At 33.5% G+C, this 19,792-nt stretch overlaps 1 protein-coding gene across 3 annotated transcripts in view; it reads left to right on the forward strand.

The window, feature by feature from the left end:
• The window catches only part of LRPPRC (leucine rich pentatricopeptide repeat containing), a 104,034-nt gene that overhangs the window by 42,850 nt on the left and 41,392 nt on the right, over positions 1-19,792 (forward strand). For all 3 annotated transcript variants that reach the window (XM_089922357.1, XM_022573946.3, XM_089922358.1), the window contains exons 15-25: positions 1,757-1,784; positions 3,541-3,598; positions 4,693-4,799; positions 5,012-5,089; positions 5,430-5,474; positions 5,836-5,949; positions 7,010-7,140; positions 7,856-7,941; positions 9,345-9,552; positions 17,537-17,661; positions 18,368-18,474. In XM_089922357.1, coding sequence (XP_089778483.1) covers positions 1,757-1,784; positions 3,541-3,598; positions 4,693-4,799; positions 5,012-5,089; positions 5,430-5,474; positions 5,836-5,949; positions 7,010-7,140; positions 7,856-7,941; positions 9,345-9,552; positions 17,537-17,661; positions 18,368-18,474 — 1,087 coding nt within the window. The remainder of the gene's footprint in view (positions 1-1,756; positions 1,785-3,540; positions 3,599-4,692; positions 4,800-5,011; positions 5,090-5,429; positions 5,475-5,835; positions 5,950-7,009; positions 7,141-7,855; positions 7,942-9,344; positions 9,553-17,536; positions 17,662-18,367; positions 18,475-19,792) is intronic.

The raw sequence follows: 19,792 nt of genomic DNA on the forward strand, positions 1-19,792 counted from the left end.
AACTGGACTCATAGAGTGTATCATATTTTGAGATTGGCCTTTTTTCACTCGGCGTAGTGTCCCTGAAATCCATCCAAGTAGTCACGTGTGTCAGTAATTCATTCTGAATGTTTTTAAAGTTGAAATAAGTGCCTTATTAACTCACTATACCAAAACAGTCCACCCTAAACTACCCAACCTCAAGTTTAAAGAGAGCTATGAATTTTTTAAAAGGCCTGTAAGTTTTGTGGGTATTTTACAATGTTAAGTATAATATACATAATTATAATAAATATATAAATCATATTCGCATTGTAAAATTATCATTAAAATGTAACTAGTCCCTTTAAAGTAGATTCTGTGTTTGACTTAAATATACAAAGCTTATAGACATTAAGTTTACAAAGCTTAAATAGCATAAGACTAGGGTTCATTGGTTACCCAGTTTTGTAAATGATTTTTCATTTAAACAGTCAGAATTTGGGTGAGCCGTTCTTTTTGCTTTCCTGAAATAATATCACATTTATAGAACATTACAAGAGTAGTACAGAGAACTTTTATATATCGCATTTATTTAACTTTTAGCATTTTTTGACATTATCATTATACATTCTTTCCATCTATTTATACATGCATGTATATATAAATTTTAATTTTTTGGAACTATTTGGGCTTAGGTTGCATATGTCATGACCCTTTATCCTTAAATATGTCAGTATATAATTCTACAGAACAAGGATGTTCCCTTAACACAACTGTATCACAGTTGACAAATTCAGGAAATTTAACGTTGATGGAATATTTTTATCTAATATAGCTCATATTACCAGTTTTATCAATTATTTTCTCTTTCTCGCTCATTTTTTTTTTGTCCTCCAGAACAGAACAGAATCCAGTTCAGGGATGGATGTTAGTTGTCTTTTCTCTTTAATTTTCTCCGATCTGGAACAGTTCTTCAGGCTTTGTCGTTTATGACATTAGTAGTTTTGGAGAATACAGGCTGGTTATTTTCTAGAATGTTCCTCATGGTTCCCCATGATTAGTTTCATGTTACATCCCTGATTGGAATACCACAGGAGTGATGTTCTGTCCTTCTCAGGGAATTAAATCTAAAATGTGTCCATCAGGGCTTCCCTGGTGGTGCAGTGGTTGAGAGTCCGCCTGCCAATGCAGGGGACATGGGTTCGTGCCCCGGTCCGGGAAGATCCCACATGCCGCAGAGCGGCTGGGCCTGTGAGCCATGGCCGCTGAGCCTGCGCGTCTGGAGCCTGTGCTCCGCAACGGGAGAGGCCACAACAGTGAGAGGCCCACGTACCGCAAAAAAAAAAACAAAATTAAAAATAAAATGTGTCCATCAGCATTTCATTAGTGGTATTAATTTTGATCACTCAGTGAAGATATTGGTTCGATTTCTCCATTATGTGGTTGCTGTCTTTACCATTACAAGTAATAAGCAGTCTTGGGTAGACACTTTGAGACCATGCAAATATCCTGCTCCATCAAACTGGGACCCCAAGATTTACTGATTCTTGTTCTTGAATCAGAGCAAGAGCAAGAATCAGTAAATCTTATTTTGAGGGTTCAAAGTAAATGAGAGTCAATCTTTCTAAATTACCTTGGCTTGAAAATTCACCTTGATTTTGGAAACACTTATTTACTTACATTTTTTAGGGCTTTGATCTGTATGCATTGCATATAATAATTGCTAGTGTCTTTTAACTTAAAAATGTTTCTTAAACTTTTGGGTTTATTTTTAATCCTTTGCTGCCCCCTGCAGGTCTATGAATATAAATCTTTGGAGCAAGGTAAGTATTCCTAATATTGCAAATCATAACATGGTATATAAAAAGCAAAAGTTATAATAGCTTCATATATTTGTCATGTATCATTATAAATTAAGTGAATTTAGAATCTTCAGGTTGGTCGTTTTAGTTTTAAAACTGCTTTCCTGGAGCATGAAATTTATTATTGAAGTGATCCTTTACTTTGTCCTAAATTCTTCATAAGGTTTTCAACTTTTCCAAAAAACAACTGTTAACGTTATTGCAGTAACCATACAGATTTGATAATTATTTTTAAAAATATATGCATGTTTGTATATGTTTGTGTATCTATATGTATATCTATATATGAATGATATACAAATAAATTTTAAACTGTTATCTTTTTAAGAAGTTAAGTGCTTTTATGCAGGAAGTACAATGATCCTTATGCTGAATTACAAGAATATTTGTAGCTTAATAAAATCAGAATGCACATTATTGATTGGAATTCCCAATTTAAATAATTTTTAAAATCTTATTTTCATTCAGTTCTGTTTTTAGTATTATTTAAACTGCCATTCAAACTATATAGTCAGTTATATGGTTGAGATATTTATATTTAGAACTAATTTTTTGACTAGAAAGATTTTTCATTGGTTTATTAAATGAGTCTTTGTTCAAAATGTGGTGTTAAATTTGGCTGTCATGTCTGATGTATGGCTACAGCTTCTGGTAGAATTTATTGTCTACCTTCTACGCATGTCTGTGTTGGTTAAAAAACAGTTTGTAGGTAAGGATTGTTTTGCTTTGCTTTTGAACAGTTTCTACCTTAACCTTTGAATTGCTATTAACAGCAGCATGATTTTATGGTGGAGTGAAGTGGGGTATGGTCAGTTTTGCCTTATTTTCCATATTAGAAAATAAATAGTTGAAGAAGCTGCTGTAGTTTGAGTTGTTAATACTTATGGTATGTGCTGGGCACTATTTAAAGAACAAATAAGTTCAATCTTAGTATACACATGAGGTAATTCAGAATTCCTAACTCATATCACTTCAGAAAACGATGTTCCTTTCTTATTATCTTCTGCCTGTGGATATATAGTCAAGTACTGTGATCAAAAGTTAGATGTCAGTACTGTATGTAGGTTTTGTAATCGTTTTCATCATAAAATATATATTTGAATTTTTTAAATTGAAATTTTGTGGGCAGAATTAATGTTGATGAGTAAGTCTTTAGTTTTTGTGTATTTGGTTGATAAGAATCAATGAGAACAAACATGTTAGAACTTTCAACCCCCTTTTGTTTTAATGCCATTAAAATGACCGGGAAGATGTTGAAAAACTTTAAAAAAAAGTTATTTAGTGGTTCAGGGAATTTTACTTTCTTATTTCTGTAAAACTACACTTAAAAGGAGGAAACTGGACCAATTTCAACAAGACCAAAAACAATACAATGACAAATAACATTGGTTGATAATTTCTATAAGATATTTCCTGTTATAACAGTTTATTTAAAACAGTATATAAAAGATCAGTTTAGAGGCTTTCTTAGTGACATTTCATGAAACATTGCAATTTTCCTTCAACATGGATTTGTTTTGTTTTTGTTTTTAAAAGACAAGCCTATTATTTAAAAACGAAACAATCTCCTTGGCAGGTGGGGATGGTGTTGAATTACTATGATACAGAATAACACCTTACTGGGGAGAGGCTTTATTATTTCAAGAATTCAATTTCAGATTGTATTTGTTCTTGTTTGCTTCTCTTGCTGCAATGTATGCATTTCCTGTCTTACCAGATAACAGAACTGTTGTACAAGGATGGACGTTATTGCCAGGAGCCTCCAGGACCAACGGGTAGCGTTTCAATTTCGATGATTGTAACTTATCCACAAATCCATTCTTCTGTGTAATGATGGACTAGAAGGATTACAGCAGTAAACATTTTCTTTTTGAAAGTGAAATTTGAAAACATTTGGTTATAAATCTTTATATTGATAACCACAACATTTTGAGATCTATGAGGTGTTTGGTTTTATCATAATTGTTTTTTTAAAGGGAGGGTTGGGAGGGCTTTTTTTTTTAGATATTGAGGAAATGCTTCTTATAGAATCAATCAAAATAGGCTTAAAAATTAGTAATCCTTAGTGTTTATGTGATTTTAATGTTTTGCCAGTATAATCAAACATATAAAATAGTAAAGCGGTCTTGTAGATTTTTCCACTTAAATATAATTTATTATTTTAAACAAACTACTAAAATATATTATTTGACATTTAATGATTTTTGTTTTCACATAATAAAGCCTAGAATATATGGGTTTCTGTAAGAAGGTACCCTTCTTGAAAAGTTCGTATTTTTCTATTCTAGGTATTAACACATGGCCCTATACATTTTATGCTTGAATGCATAGGAAAATTACTGTTGTTACAAAGCATCTTTGTTAATCTCAGTTTTTCATTGGCTAATAGGCAGCTCTCCACAGGATTACTGTATCTGCTTATTAAAATTATTTAACTTTCTATACTCAACATTTAACAGTCCTCTCTAATTTTATGTTTCCCTACTAAGTATTGCCCACCAAAAAATTAGTATAGAAGTGTGTACAAGGCATTTATTTATTCTCACTATTTGTGATTTGGACAAGAAAGGGGTAAGGCCTTGGGCAGGACAACTTCTGTCACAGAGTGGTGGAAAAAAATAGATTGAAGTAAGATTCAGTACTGAAAAGCTGTCACTCGGTCTGAAAATAATTAATATTCCTTTCACTCACCAGTTAGATATGTGCTCCCAAACCACATAATCTCTATGCCTCAGTGATCATTGTTGCCATTTCAGAGCCTCTCATCAGGGTGACATCTCACACCAAAATGATTTCTTATGAATTAATCTTGATAACATGACAGTCTCAGTAATTTTAGTGGAATGCTTTCTCTTGTTTTTTTCCACAGAAGCTGTTGGCTATTTTCTTTATAACTTGATTGACAGCATGAGTGACTCAGAGGTACAGGCCAAGGAGGAGCGTTTGAGACAATACTTCCATCAGCTGATGGAGATGGTACCATTTCATTTTTTGCTATATAATGCCTGTCCTGCCTGACATGTATCTATTAGATTTGAAATTGCTGCTTTTAAGTACAACCAGACCACTTCTCAATGACATAGACTAGTTGGAGACTTAAATTATGTCTGAGATAATTTCTGTTAGACAAATCTCAGTTTGGTTGTCTAAAACTCAGTTGTTTTTCCTCCTCCCTTCCCTTGGCACAGAATGTAAAAATTCCTGAAAATATCTACAGAGGCATTCGTAATCTGCTGGATAGCTGCCATGTTCCTGAATTGATTAAGGTGTGTGTGAAACAGTAATCAACTTTTTAAAATGCTTAATTTATATATAAAAGCATGTTAAAATTTTATTTAAATATGTTGCTTTTGGCCAAAAGTTTATTTAAATGACAACCTTTAAAACAAGGCTTTTCATTGATTGTTGGTAAATGCTGTTTATATATTGAAGAACGTGTTTAAAGTATTTATTACAGTGGTTATAAAGCATGAACAGAATTTCTGCAAAATTTTGGAAGATGGAAAAATAACAGTGAAATGAAATGAAATTTCCAAAATTTGCTTTTGACATTTGCTAGTATATTTTACACATGTTTTCTGATTCTAATTTAAATCCCAATTTTAGGATGTTAATATGTTGGTTGAAAGAGAGAAGACAGACTCTCGAAAAGTAAGTAGGCTTTTTGAGTAGATTCTACATGCTATAGTAACCACATTTAATGAGAGTTCTAGACTGTGTCCTTATAAAACCAGTGGTTCCTAACATTTTTGTCATCAGTGTACCTCTAAGAAGTTGGTAAACGCTATTTCAGAAAAATCAGCATATCTCAAAAAAATCGGCATATCTGAGAAATTTGCATGTAATCTCAGGAGCTTTATAAACCCCTGGAGTCCATCCCCAGATCCCCAGATTAATACCCATGATAGCATTTATGACATTTAGGAAAGGTCAGTTTAAAGGGAAGAGTGACAAAGGGTGCATTTTCTTTGTAGGAAATTTCTTTCCTTCTTTTTTCTTTCCATTTCTGTAGACTGCACAGCCTACATCATCTGATTTGGAGTCTAAACTTGAAAAACTAAAAACTGAAAATCAACCTATAGGAGATGTCCTGAAGCAACTCATATTAATGCTGTGTTCAGAAGAGGTAACTTTTAACTATTTCAAATACGCTATTAAGGTAAAAAGAAATTCTTTATAGATAAAAGTAAGCAAAGCCAAATATAATATTTATGATTTTTACAATTAATTATTATACATCATGTCTGTGAAGAATGCAATTAAATGAAAGGTTAGCTAATTTCAGCTACACCTTGAATGGCATGTTTTCCGGTTACTGTAGTTTGTTTACAATAACCTGCAAAGTGAATGATAGTAACAGCCATGATAGGTTTATCATACATGCCAAATGTCCTTTCAAGCCATGGCTCCGGTCTCTTATATCTAGATTGTCAAGCAACTGATACATGCAGTCGTCATTTGCAAGTCAAATATTACTGGGTTGTTAATGCAGGGATTGAAATTCCATTTTCCTGCTGGAAAAAAGTCTTTCTGAGATAAAGGGTCTCTTGCCTTTTTTCAGCAGGCGTCCAGCTGTACTTTGTGTTCATTTTAGTGTGCGTCTGCAATTTGTGGTATATCACTAGACTTTTTCGGTTTTTAGTTCAGTATCATTTGGTCTTATGCCTGTGTTTCTAGGGGAACAGAAATAACAGCTGACTTTAAGGTTATAACATGGTACTATTAAATTCTAAAATATTTCCTTACATTACTTGGATATTGAACTAGACTGTGAGGAACGTTGCAGTGATAGACATTTCTGTGCCTGGAAATTGGACGGTGAGTTAGGGCTCACTTGGTACATATTTAATCTGGAAGTCTTTTTTTTATAATACAATACCCAAACCATAAAACATCAAATTTGGCATAGTGGCCTGTTTTGCAGTGTAGATAACAAATCTTTTAAACCCCACATATATATATCTTTTCCTGCTTTTTAAAAGGCAAATAAAAATACCAGGGAGCAAGGTGAAGTTAATAACATGAATCCATTTCTTTTCAGGGAGCAAGGTGAAGTTAATAACATGAATCCATTTATTTTAAAAGTACTATTAACTTTTTTTACACTCTGAACATTGAAACTAGAAATTTTATTTTATTTTTATATTAATTTCTTATTTCTTTTTCACTTCCATCCTTTATTTTAGAACATGCATAAAGCTCTTGAATTGAAAGCAAAATATGAATCAGATATGGTTATCGGTGGCTATGCCTCTTTAATAAATTTGTGCTGTCGACATGATAATGCAGAAGAGGCATTGAACCTGAAACGAGAATTGTGAGTACCCTGGCACTGAAACAAATCAGCATGTATGCTGATATACAGTCCTTGATGGATCATGTAGATTGAATACTACTCTCATATAATGTGAATTTAAAAAATTCTCTTTTGTGTTTTTGAAATTTCATACTATAAGACTCTTTGATTAATTATGGCTTGTTTTCAGCAAGGAGTTTTTGTTTAAGTATGATAAGACGTTCTGTTCCTTAAAGCCAAAGTTTTTTTCCTCTTGATTATGCAACTGTATATGACAACAGTGGTGATGGTAACTATTTTATAAAGCTTGTTAAATATTCCACTTTCTGTACTGTAGGGTAAACAAAATTCTGTCCATTCTAAGGTATCTTTGGTTTCCCATCCTGATACATTTACCAAATAAAAATATGTCTTTCAGGGGTATTTATTTCAGTATTCATGACAAAGTTAGAATCACCTTAAGTGCCATGAAGCAAAAGAGTTCCTTATTAGTGTCATTTGCAGATGGAAAGATGCAATATATATGTAGTGTTAGATTTTTACTTTGTCACTTTGAATATAATTACATGTGGATTTGTATATGGCTTCAAAAATAAACCTTAACTAAATTGTAGAGGCCAATGTTAATAGCAGTTCAGATTCTGATGAGTTTTTGAAAAGTGATCAAGTAGATATTGCAGTCCTTTTAACAGTTAAACAACTTCTAACATAATATAAATATGGCTTTAATTTTTAGTGACCGTTTAGATTCTTCTGCTGTCCTTGATACCAGCAAGTATGTAAGACTTGTAAAAGTATTGGGAAAACATGGCAAGCTCCAAGGTAAGCGTCAGCACATAAAGGAAACATGTGATGCAAGTTTCTTGCCACTGGAATAACATGTGAATTGATATTAATGGTATATCATGTCTTGCAAAGTGCTTGAACACTTTGCAAAATTTGCATGTGAATCCAGCCAGAGCTGCATGGACAGTGTAGGCCATTAGTTTTAATGGATTGGCAAGCTTGTCATTTACATTTGCACAGCTCAGTGCTTTTTGCATTTCTGCAGCTAGTTTTTATTAGCATTGCTGTTTGGATTGAGTTTGAAGATCATGACTTATGGCACAATTTGCCTATATGCCTGCACTAATGGCTTTGTTTTCGCTTAAGAACATTAGAAGGCTGAACATAAAACCTATAAATATAACCTTTATTCAAGAATATGAATTTTGCAGGAGTCTTTGTCTTCACTTTTAATAACATTAACAAAATGTGTACTTTAATAAGGTTTTACATAGAAGTTTGCGGGGAGAGCCTAGCCGATTATATTGTTGATGTATATACTCTAATATTCTCGTAGTTGAGATAATGCTAAACGTAATATAATTACACTTGATAATTTATTCTTACTGTTTGCTTGTTTCTTTCTCATTGGGCTTTATTTTGAAACTCTTTTTAACCTCCCTCTCTTCCTTTTATTCCTAGAGAAGATTTAAAAAAAAATCTTTATAGTGAAAAATGTGGAGAAAATATTTGATTTGAACATTGAATTTTTTCCTAGGAAGCCTTTCTAACACAAAATTCTTTATGAAGATTAGACTGCTTTTTAAAAATCATTTTCTGTAAAGCGGTCAAAACATTTTTTCTGTGCAATAATTAAGAACAACATTATAAAAATGAACTTATTCCATATCCTAAAATGTTTGTTTCTGCCTTCCTAATGAAGCTTAATGAATCTAATGTATTAACATGCAGTCTTTTGGAAAGCTTTCATTGGCTCTGCTTGGCTAATTAGTATCGACATAGCAAACAGGCCCTATCGGTATCAGACCATTAGTCTGGCTGTATGTACAGTGTAAACACATCTTTATTATCTGGCCTCCTGACAAGCCATCTGCTGAAGAAACAATGGTGTGATTTAGCAGATGTTAGCTCTGAACGATAAAAGCATCCATTTAGGAGGATCTTACAGCTATAGGGCAGACAGTACAGGGTTATGTGGTGCAGAGTGGGCACACAGTCCCTATCTATAATTTGTAGTCAAAGTTGCAGGGAAATGATAAAACCATGCTATTGTGGATTTATAATTGTAGTCTCGTTTAGAAATGCAAGTAGTAATTAACTTGAAATCGGCATTATACACTAGAATTTACATTCCTGCTGGGCTTGAAATGCTGTTTTAATAGCAGTTTGTTTTCCCTACATGAAATTACCTAAGGGTCTTTTGTGCTACTTCATTGTAGATGCTATTAACATTCTAAAGGAGATGAAAGAGAAGGATGTTCTTATCAAAGATGCAACAGTCTTGTCCTTTTTCCACATCCTAAATGGCGCAGCTTTAAGAGGTGAAACTGAAACAGTAAAACAGTTGCATGAAGCCATCGTGACTCTAGGGTTAGCGAAACCATCTACTGCCTTAAGTTCCCCATTGGTCACCCTATATCTGGAAAAGTAAGTTAATTGAATTTTCAATTTTAAATGTTGGCATTGAAAGAATGAATCTAATCATTTGGAGATTATACTTTGTAAATTCTCTGTAGTGCTGTGGAAGCCTTGGAGGTTATTCACCTCCAAGGACTTCTGTGGAGTAGGTGACCTATAAAATCACCAGCCGCCCTGTGGTCCTGTGGATTACTTCTCAATGGAATGAGCTATGGTGATTTTTTTTTGTGGGGCATGTGATGATATTACATGAAGCCAAATCTAGTTTTTCCCAGTTTTGAGCCTTATAAGTGTTAATTATTAATAAATATAAGAAAGAAGGATTCTCTGGGGCTTTTGATTATGCTTCATGACTGTTATTCAGGTAATGATGTGGCAGCGTCTCTTCATTGCTCCTTTCCTCCATGTAGTATTTTAATTGTATGTACCAATACAGTAGTTATTCTGGCTTCGATAAATATTGTAGAAGATGTCTCTGTGTCTTGTGGGAAGAAGATGAATTTTGTTAATAGGGTGAGATTTACTGAATTTGAAAATTTTTACATTTGGAATGTTTATGTTGGTGCCCAATTTAAGGTATTTTTTCCAGTGCAAATCATAAAGTCAACCTACTCTCTTGTAATGAGTGAAACATTTTAGTAAGATGATAAAGTATCCTTTATTCTTTTCCTTTTGTGTTTGTTTTTCTTTTCCATTTTAAAAAATTTCTCAGATCTTACCTCTTTGTCATCTCTTCCATGGCTTAATGCAATTTTTAATCTGCTTATTTTGTGATTGTGATTTTCTAATTTTAGTTTGGATGTTGCCGTATCAGTGTCAGGAGAAAAGTAAAAGATAAATCTTAACGGCTCTCATATTCTTCCCACATTTCTGGTAGTTTTTCTTTATTTATTAGGGGGTATAATTAATTGAATATAATGAATGATTTAGTATTGAATTTAAAATGTGGAATAAAAACATCTCTTTTAACTAACTGTTAGGAAATATGTGTACACACATATATATATATATGCACACACATACATGCACATAAATGTTTTATGAAATAATTTCTTTGCCATCAATCAAAAAATAGTTTATCAGCTTATATGATTTGGCTAAATCTTAACCTCCACAATCTCAGCATTACATCTTTTTAAAGAAATAGTGATTCAAACAATTATTGTGTTATTGAGTTCTCATGTTCACAGCCTACTTTATATAGAAATCCTATAATTAATATGCTTCCTCCTAGAATTTTTTTGATTGTTTAAAAGACCCATCTCTGCAAATTGCATGTGGAGCTCTGCATAGGGATTTGAAAGAAATGGGCCCAGTGCCCAGAAGAATTAGGCCCTCCTCCACCACTGGGCAAAAATAAAATAATTAACAATGAAAATGAGGCCATGGTAGAAAAAGTGTCTTACAAATAGAAATACTTTGAAGACAGAGGAGATACAAAAGTTTTCCAGAAGAGGTCTGCAGATGGGGCTCATGAACCAAGGAGAACTTCCCCCAAGGGAAAATGGAAATAGCATGGGATTCAGATGTTAATGTGGAGCATACTCTGTGCTTCCGATTTTACTGTACAGTCAGAGATTTGTGTGTCTCAGTAAAATCTGACTGTCCCTGTTAATTGGGCTAGAGAAATCTAAATTAGTTTCTTCTATGATTTTTTATGATTTTTTTTTTTTTTACTACTTTCAGATACAAAGAGAAATTACCTTCTATTTTTATTTGCCTGAATTTGTTTTTGTTTTTTGCTATCTTTGCTTTGCAGAGGCAGTTTCCATGACAAGATCTTCAGTTTCATCTGTCATGATAAATAGGTTTTGTTGACTCTTTTAGAGTCAAGAGAATAATTAAAAGGAGATAAAGGAAATTTCATGTTTAGCAGAAAACAGTAGTAGCACTCCTGGTGGGGGCTAAGTTGGAGGAAAACATTGACGTTGCAACTTATTTTCAATTGTGTTTTCCCAACTGATGGAAGATAGCTAATTTATCAGAATCATGGCAAGTGCAGTACTAGGATTAACTATGCTAGCCTGCCCAAAAGTCTACATGTATTTGATTTGATTAAATATGTTTAATCTTCAATAATATCAGGTAATTGGCCTCAGCAGGTATGAACTCATCTGGAGAATGAGGCTTTTATTCAAACTTGAGGTAGAATTATGAGAAACATTTCAGAACACTTTACAAAATCTTCATCCTTTCAAAGGCAAGCATCTTTTTGGAAAGTCATTGCAAAGACTCTGAAGAAGGCTGTCACTTACAAATTGTAATTCTAGAACAAATTTGCGAGGTTGAGTTCCTTAGAAAGATCTTTAAGATTCAATAGATATTAATTTTGGACTGACTTTTCCAGCATTGGATAAAACACAGGAGAAATTTAATATTGTATCAGTTTGTTACTTGGATATTGTTTTAAAAGTTTTACAGTTATGAAAAATAATACATTTTGTTTTTATTCATTTGCCAAAGGAAATCCAAAATAACAGGTTTGCAAAATTTTGAAGAACTTGTTAAACTAATCTGATTTGTATTATCAAAATAATACTTGCACTGAAAAGAAGTATGCTGATTTGAACAAAATTTTCATGTGTTTCGTTTACACTGGGACTGTTCTGTAAGACACATGTCTACATGTAGTCCACATGAATGTTAAACATTTTTCTTTGTAACTACTTAAAAAAATTTTTTTTAATTGAAATCATGCCTGATCCAGAAAGATGACCTGGATCCTCCATATTAAGGAAGAAAGAAATGCTTTAAAATAGGTTAAAAGAGCTTTTGATTAGTCTTTATGCTATGATAAAGGAAATAAAATTAATGAAATCTGGGCCATTAGTTTTTAAAGCATAAAAATTTGTATGATGCAGTTTCAGATTCACTTGTATAGCTGATCCATTTTGGTTTCATTTCATATGAAAAATATCTGAAGCTGTTTAACTGGATTATTTAGTGCAAATGATCAAAGAAGCTTTAATTTCTGCTTTCCATTTAGGATTTTTCTGTGCTGATTTGTGCTATAATCTGTATATACCCCCATGCATTTCATTTAAGTGAATCATGGACTTTGTCCATATAATCCTCCCAGAACTCTTGCTAAATTAATCTTGAGTTCTTCATAAAGGTCACAATTTCTGTAAGATGAACCTATACCAATACGTTTTAAAACTTACTGTAACACTTCAATATGTTGCAGAAGTGGGAAATACACTTTTTATAATGCTGGTTATTCTGTCATATATACTCCCCTTCAATTTTGGCATCTTCATTTGTACTGGATACTTTTATTATTTGTGGGAATGCTCGCCTTCTAGAGTAAAACTCTTTATGTGTTGAAAGGAAATTAAGGAGGTTTGGCTCTTTTACTCCATTATTGCAATTAAGAATTTAGCATCATCAGTGCCAAAGGACAAAAGTGGTTCATTTGCCCTAGGGGGACAGGACAGTGATAAGATGATTTTTCGTCAAGGATCATTGGGTCGTAATTAAGTTACATTCATGGCTATTGCTTTTTGAAGGATGATTGGTAAATGACAGGCTTCATGTGCTTAGTACGGACAGTGTTCAGTAGGGTTTTTTCTCCCTCTGTCAGAAAATCCTGTTGAGCCTGATAATGTAAATGTGGCATTTTATTCTGAACAAAAGAGCAGGGAAATGAGCTATCTTGTCTAATCATTCAGTTGTTTAACACCGACTTCCAGTTTAGACTCAATTGGCTGGAAAGCACTTGACATGTGAAGTTAGTGCTGTTCCGAACGCATGTTTGAGTAAATTTGAAAGTAAGTGACAGCTAAATTGTACCTAGGGAAATTACAAAGCCTTCAACACAGTTAATTTTTTTGGGAGGATTAGTTGTAATTGCAACACTAGTCTCCTTGAAGATTCCGCATTTATAGATGATGAACAGAAAAAGAAACATTTAGCTCTTTCAAGGGCTGGTTCTCTTCACAGAATAATTTTTGTGAAGTTGATAGTTTCTCCTGAATTGATTTCTTTCCACACTGAACATCTGCTTAAGATTTATAGAATAGTCAGTTTTTAGAGTGTTAAGGTGTTTTTTGTTTCCCCCTTCCTTGTTTTGAACTTTTTTCTCCCCTAAAGCCCCTCTTTTCTCCAGTGATTTCAGATTTTGAGAGCTTTTCAGTCAGTAAGCTCTTTAGGTAAATCGCCACTTCACTAACACTTTATGCATAATGTTGAAGCACTTTATTCCAATTAAAAAATTAATATTTGTCATTTAAAATTTTGATTAAATTGGAAGTTATTTGCTATAGGTAAGGAGACTAAGTTTAAAGCTACCAATAGGTAGATAGTTGTCACTGGTTGTTCTTGTTCAAGATTGTATGAAACACATTTGTGATTTTTACAGTTATATATAAAGGAATTTGAGTTAGGAGGACTTTGTTTTCTGGTACCTTTAAGTAGATAGTTTTATGATCAGCCTCATATAAATGTTATGTCCAGGGTTTGTTTTTCTGTCAATGACATAAAGCATACTTTCATTTCATAATAAGGACTAACACAAGAGGTAACATCAGGTTTGCCATGTTCTTATTGTACTCAGTCTATTATATATATGTGTGTTCTTAAAATTTAGAATTATAGAATCTTCCTTTCCACTGTTCTGTTTTTATTTCATAGGCTCCCAGAATTTTGATAAAGGCTATGTTGAGTTAATTTACATCAATCAAAAATATTTTAAAATGATTGATTACTTTTTATTAGCATGTATAGTTTTATTTATGAAAATCACTTTATGTATATCATTGAAATACTTTGGGAGGGTGTCTAGTCATTGAAAATATCACAGTGGATTTTTCTTAGAGATAATAGTATGTTATAGAGTTGATTTTCACTTAGTATTATTTGAGGTTTGTGAAAGCAGTGGCTAAATTTTTATCAGGATTGGACTTTTAAAAATTTGTGACCCGTTTGTATATAAAGCTTTAGGAATTATGCGTGTATACTGAAATAAGCACGGAGTAAGTTTTGAATCCAGAATTAATGTTTTCAACAAGATTTCTTCAAAAGATTATTATTTTAGAGTAGAGTTTTAAATCAGTTCTACTGTTTTAAAGTGTACAAAGGAAATCACAGAATCATTTTAGGTCACAGAAACTAGAATTACACTGATTGATAAAGTCTTCCCCCACATTTTGGGTATAAGGCAGTTTCCACCTTTTTCCATTTGATATTTTACTGCACTTACTGATTTCATCCAGCCTAATAAAAGTGGTATTTTCATGTGATGATTTTTTCTGCTGGTGTGAAACATTTGAGATGATGAACCTAACAGGCTCAAGTTCATAGAACCTCGCGTTAGAGTATTAGAACTGGGAGGGAACCCAAAGGTCCTTGAGTTCAACTGTTGTGATAATCTGCTTTCATCACCACTTCTAGAAATGTGTCACACTGCTGTAGCCAAGCTGCATGTAGTACTTATCAATTGGGATTGAAATTCAAAAGTCCTATACGTATACAACTATTTTCACAGTAATGTGAATTTTATATACTTTCTCATATTTTTCATTTCCCTCACCCAAAGTTTTCAAGCTTTAATAGGAAAGATTAATGATGACATCAAATCATACGAGGAGTGGACATTTTTATCTCTTTAAAGTGACGTGATCCAACCAAACACAAGTCAGAATGTAGATAATAAGGACTGAAAAGAAACAACTAGACCTTAGTTCATTTCTATCATCAGTAAGCACACTTTGTACGAAATGTTTCACTATAGATTTCTAATTCATTTTGCTGGCAACCTGGGGTCAGTGACATTGTTACTTAAAATTACTAACAAATATATATGAATTATTTCCATTTTGCTATACTTGTCTTTTCTGTTGTTGTTCTGAGCATGTATAATCTTGAGAAGCATATATTTGGAGACCAAAGACTATTAACATGTCTCTTTGATTGACAGAACAATTATTCACTCATTTATTGATAGCTTTGACCTAATGTAGGGAAAATACAATTGAGACAATATTATCCTAGTTTGGAAATTGATCTGAAAAAGCAAATTATACTGCTTTTTAAAAATCAGTGTGTGTTAGTTTTTCTCTTAAATATTTTGGTAGTTTTCCATTAAATGGAATTGTAAAAAGGTAATAACTTGTATCTGAAGCAAGGGAAAATACTGATTATATAAAGCTTTATATCATATGTGGTAGCATTTCTCTTGTATGACAGTAATCTAGCCTGCAACATCTACTTGCAGTTTTAAAATTAACCTGTAATTTAGTCTTCACCCCAAATGACAAAAATTCAAATGACTCTGTGGGGTGCCGGAAGATGCACTGTAAACAGGGCTTAGTAAGGGGATAAGGTAGAGTTCCGTCAGGATAGGCTCATTTTCACTGTGTCAGTATTGTAGTAAAATTAATGCTTCTTCATGATATTTTACTTTTTAGTACAGTTTAAAACCTTAATCTAGATAAAATGGTAATTCAGTCTAGGGCAACATAACATTTGTATAATGAACCAAAATGTTAGGCCTTCAATGGAAAATTTTAAAAGGCTTTCTTCCTTTTGAAAACTGTTGCACATGTGAGAGAAATGTGTTTTCGCCACAAAGATTGTCACTGTTATTGCTACTTGTACTTTGGTCCATGTCTCTAACCATGCTTCTTTTTTTAATACATTTCATACTTTCTTTTCAAAAATCTTTAATTTCTTATTCCATATTACACCACCTTATTAGGTTAAACAAACAACATTGCTTTTAATAGAGCATAATGTATAATTAGATGTACTCAACTGAAAGGGGGGAGAGTCCAGGGACCTGATGACAGTGCCTTTCTCTGTTTACCTGGTGGCCTTAGGCTAATCAGTCAATCTCTAGATGCCTTAATTTCCTCATCTATTTAAAAATAAAGGAAGGTGGCAAGTAGAATTAGATCACATAATCTCTACAGCTTTTTCAAGGTCTTAATAATTTCTCATACTGTCATTTTCCAAGAGAAATAGTAGGTTTTGAGGACACACAAGAATGTGTTTCCACACTCTTATTTAATAAACTGACTTAATGAAAATATCTTTTTATTTTAATTAATTAACCACATAAGAGAAGCTTCGATTTTATAACTGGAAATAATTTTTAAAAGCTTACCCTCTTATGAAAAGCTTTTAAAGAGTTCTAGAATTCACCAACCCTAAGCATATCCTAGGTTTAGCAACAGTAAGTTTCTATATGTATGAATCCTAAAGTTACTTCTTCCTGGGATTTCCTTGTGGCACAGTGGTTAGGAATCCGCCTGCTAATGCAGGGGACGTGGGTTTGAGCCCTGGGCCAGGAAGGTCCCACATACTGCGGAGCAACTAAGCCCGTGTGCCACAACTACTGAAGCCCAAGTGCCTAGAGCCCGTGCTCCGCAACAAGAGAAGCCACAGCAATGAGAAGCCCACGCACTGCAACGAAGAGTAGCTCCTGCTCACCACAGCTAGAGAAAGCTCACGCGCAGCGACAAAGACCCAATGCAGCCAAAAGTAAATTAAAAAAAAAAAAGTTACTTCCTCCTTATCTGGAGAGGCAGCAGTATGAAACATATGAGAAAGGTGAAAGTGCTTGAAAAGTTCTTGATGACTGTTGATGGACATTTAATAAAGTTTCCCAAATCTGGAATTATTGAGGACCATAAACAAAGCAGTTGGAAAAAATATTTGACAGTAGTCCTTGTTTTTAGAATAATGCATTCTTATAGCAATTTATATATAATCTGAGAGAATGCCTTCATCTTTTGGACTTTTTAATAAGTACCATTTAGCAAGCAAAATAATAAAAGTTGAAGCAGGGAAAACAGGGAACCACTAATGATGTCTGTACTCTGAACATTGATTTTTATGTAAGGATTGTTTCTTGTATTTTTTTTTTCCAATTTGGCTTCGTGGTATTCTACCTTAAATAAAACTCACTCGTGTACCTTTTGACTGGTCATTGTATAGCTCTCTAATTAATTAGATATATTTTATTCATTGTTAATATTTTGATGTTTCCAAGGGATGACTTACCTACTGCTCTTGAAGTCACGATTGACTGCTATAAAAAGTATAAAATACTACCAAGGATTCATGATGTCCTATGTAAACTGATAGAGAAAGGCGAGACTGATCTAATTCAGAAAGGTTAGTCACCTTCTAATTCGTTAGTGTTGTTAGTTTTCTTTTTTCCCCTCTTGCTTATTTAATCTTAATGTGTTGCTGTGAAGAGAGAATTTAACAGGAAGGCAAGCACATCCAGAGAAACTTTGTTACACTTCTGAGTTGAAAAATATCAGGTAGATTTTTAACATTATAAATGTACTTGATTTTAGTAACTTCATTTTGAAAAGTCACCCCTCTTGTTTTTTTTGTGTGTGTGTGTGGTACGCGGGCCTCTCACTGTTGTGGCCTCTCCCGTTGCGGAGCACTGGCTCCGGACACGCAGGCTCAGCGGCCATGGCTCACGGGCCTAGCCACTCCGTGGCATGTGGGATCTTCCCGGACCGGGGCACGAACCCATGTCCCCTGCATCGGCAGGTGGACTCTCAACCACTGCGCCACCAGGGAAGCCCCCCTCTGTTATTTTTTGGCCCGCTTCTTGATGATCTGCCTTTGTGAGATTTTCAGCCTTATCCTCACCAGTTCTCTTTGAAGCTAGTCACAGGTACTTAATGTCATAAATGTATGCTGTTACATAATGAATGTGACAGAAAATTGGTTGATTTAGCTATAACCTTTAAGTTATTCTAAATATTTGTTTTAAAGTTTTCTTGTATTTGTTCAGAACTCTTCAAGTGATATAGTTAGTCTATATTTTGTCTTCTAATATATTTTCTTCTTTCCTCTCTAGCAATGGACTTTGTGAGCCAAGAACAAGGTGAAATGACTATGCTGTATGATCTCTTCTTTGCCTTCCTACAAACAGGAAATTACAAAGAGGCCAAGAAGATCATTGAGGTATGATTTTAACTCCAGTATTCTAATTGTACAGCTATTTAGACTCTTAATTAGAATATGTTTACAAATTTTAACCTTTAATTACACATGTTCTGATTCATGTTAATATAATTCAGTCTCAGTAATGTGGGGTGAGAGGGAGAGACTCGGCCAGCTTCTTTATTGTATATAATTGCAGTTCAGAAAAGGCAGCCTGGTTGTATATTGAATTTGTTTCTTCACTTTGTTAAATTCACTGTTATATATCAAAATGATATTTGCATATTAAATCTTGGATTGTGGAACAATTAAATTAAACTGGCATTCCTGTGTGTAAAATTGCTAATCCTCTTTGCCAAGGAATTCTTTGTTCTTAAAAGCAGTGGAATTTAATTTGCTGCAGACCATGCTCAGATTTATTTGTAATGCTTGTCTATAAGTTAATCAGCCAAACAAGTGCTGTCTGCAGGTGTTTGGCATTTAATTTAAAATTTCTTCTTTTTTTTCACTATGGTAAGCAGCTTACGGGAAATGGTAGGTGACACACCTGGGCTATTTAGGATTAGTATATTTTATCTAGGCTTGATTGAAATTTTGCTTACTGAAATTGATAAGTCAAAGGGCAACGATAAAGTCTGTCCAAATTGTGATTAATTTCACTATTAAACAATTCTGTATCTCCTAAAAAAATCATTTCAGAGAAGATGGACCCATCGCCTTAAGAAATAGTACTTTTAATGTGAGTAAAATAAACTTGTGAATACATCAGTAATCATTTTTCTCTCAGATATACTTTACTGTTACTCCATGTCTTTTCCCAAAAGTGCCCATGGTGGACGAGACATAAAGGTGGTGTTTGGCCTCCTTGTTTTTATGTTGATGACTGCTTATAATGGATTTGAAAATAGAGGCACACATTCCCAGAAAATTATTAGTTTCTCTTGACATTTTTCAAAGAAAAGTCTAGTATGAAAAAGGACTGTGAAATTAATTCAGAACTTTCTTATATTTCTATCTGTCTTTAACTCAATCTGTCCTCCTGTCGGAGGGAAGTGTGGAGTATGCTGTCTTGGACAGGTGCTTCTATAGCTCGAGTAGTTCATTTGTATTTTCTAGAAAATGTTATAAATTCTCTCATTGAAAGTGCACAGTGTATGTATCTGAAAATGAGAGAAGCTGTCTGCCTGTTGAGTTCTATGCATGTTATCAGTATTAGTAAGGCACTGATCAGAGCAGAAATAAAGCTCAGGTATTCAGATAATAGTGATTAGAGGTTCTACAGCAGGAAATCATGTGCCTCTCTTTGTGTAATAAGCAAGACATAATAGGAAGCACAAAA

Source organism: Delphinapterus leucas, chromosome 13, assembly GCF_059928025.1.
Source record: "Delphinapterus leucas isolate spDelLeu-1000000601 "Yukka" chromosome 13, BTC_Dleu_Yukka2, whole genome shotgun sequence".
In the NCBI taxonomy this organism is placed as follows: Eukaryota; Metazoa; Chordata; class Mammalia; order Artiodactyla; family Monodontidae; genus Delphinapterus; species Delphinapterus leucas.